We start from the raw sequence: 1,387 nt of genomic DNA on the forward strand, positions 1-1,387 counted from the left end.
TCTGGTGCCTGGTGGAGGACAGGGGAGCCGTCTCGTGATGGCTGGAGCTGCTGGGGAGCAGGGGGCGTGTCCGGGGACCGCAGGAGAATAGGGGAGATGTCTCGCGGCGGCTGGGGCGTAGTGCAGAGTTCCCTTGGCAGCTGGGGGACATCAGGGGGAGCTTTCAGTAGTTGCAGCTGCTGTGGGGCGGTGGGTGGGTCCCTCGTCAGCTGGAGCAGCAGGAGCGTGGAGGGGGTCCCCAGCGGTTGGGGCAGCAGGGAAGTGGTTGGGGGGGGTCCTCTGGTGGCTGGAGCGGCTGGTGGGCAGCGGGGGAGTCACTCGGCAGCTGGAGTGTCAGGTGATGGGCAGGCAGGTCTCTCAGGTTCTGTAGCAGCCGGTGAGTGGCGGGTCGGGGTCTTGTCTGTTGGGGTGCATCAGGGAGCTCCTCGGGCACCGTGAGCGGGTGGTGGCTGGAGCGCGGGGTGGGAAGCCCCCGGCGGCTCGGGGAGCGGCGGCTGGGGCAGGTGGTGGGGATCCCCTGCCTGCATAGGCGGCAGCGGCGCAGGGCAGGAGACCCCTGGTGGCCAAGGCAGCCACGACTGGGGCACATCGTGGGGCTCCCCGGGCTGCTGCAGCTGGGGAGCGGAGCAGGAGTCCCCTGGTGGCCAGAGCAGCGGCAGCTGTGGTGTGCCATGGGGCTCCCCGCGCTGCCCAGGCAGCGGCAGCCGGGGCACGGCGCAGTGGTCCCCGGGCGGTGGCGGTGGAAGCGCGCTGCAGGGCTCCCCGGGCTGCTCGGGCAGTGGCAGCCGGGGAGCAGGGCAGGAGTCCTCAAGCAGCCCGGCCGGCGGCGGCTGAAGCGTGTCGCGGGGGCAGGGGTCCCCGGCCGGCGGCGGCTGAAGCGTGTCGCGGGGGCTGGGGTCCCCGGCCGGCGGCGGCTGAAACGCGCTGTGGGGCTCCCCGGGTCCCTCGGGCAGTGGCGGCCGGGGCGCGTGGCAGGGGTCACCAGTCTGCACATGGGGCAGCGGCTGGAGTGCGGGGCAGGGATCCCTGGGCGGCTCGGCCAGCAGTGGCTGGAGCATGTGGGGGGGTTCCCCGGGCCGCACAGGCAGCAGCAGCCGGGGCACGGGGCAGGAGTCCCTCGGTGGTGTGGGCGGTGGGGGGGCTGTGGGAGAGCCCCCTCGTGTGGGTAGGTGCTGGGGCTCAGTGGGGCACTTACCTGGCATCAGGAGCAGCAGTTGGGCGATGGCTGGTCTCCCAGGCGGCTGGGACCCAAGGAGGCAGTCCCCCGGCGGGGGGAGCAGCAGCTGGGCGGTAGCAGGGTTCTCCGGCAGCAGGGGCGCGGGGGGGCACTCTGTCAGCGACCGCAGCTGCAGGCGATCGGTCCGCGATGCTCCCTGCGGTAGGCGCG

General features: G+C 73.4%; 1 protein-coding gene across 1 annotated transcript; it reads right to left on the minus strand.

The window, feature by feature from the left end:
• Positions 1-413: 413 nt before the first annotated feature.
• Positions 414-1,058, minus strand: LOC113408683 (proline-rich protein 2-like). Its single transcript, XM_026662052.1, has one exon. The coding sequence runs from the start codon at positions 1,056-1,058 to the stop codon at positions 414-416; it is 645 nt and encodes a 214-aa protein (XP_026517837.1).
• Between the last annotated feature and the right edge of the window lie 329 nt (positions 1,059-1,387).

The sequence above is a fragment of the Terrapene carolina genome, unplaced genomic scaffold (genome assembly GCF_002925995.2).
Source record: "Terrapene carolina triunguis isolate 2854851 unplaced genomic scaffold, T_m_triunguis-2.0 Scaffold21817, whole genome shotgun sequence".
In the NCBI taxonomy this organism is placed as follows: domain Eukaryota; kingdom Metazoa; phylum Chordata; order Testudines; family Emydidae; genus Terrapene; species Terrapene triunguis.

What these genes read in the sequence shown, in the direction of transcription:
- LOC113408683 (XM_026662052.1), bottom strand. Translation starts at nt 1,058, where the DNA reads ATGCTCCAGCCACTGCTGGCCGAGCCGCCCAGGGATCCCTGCCCCGCA.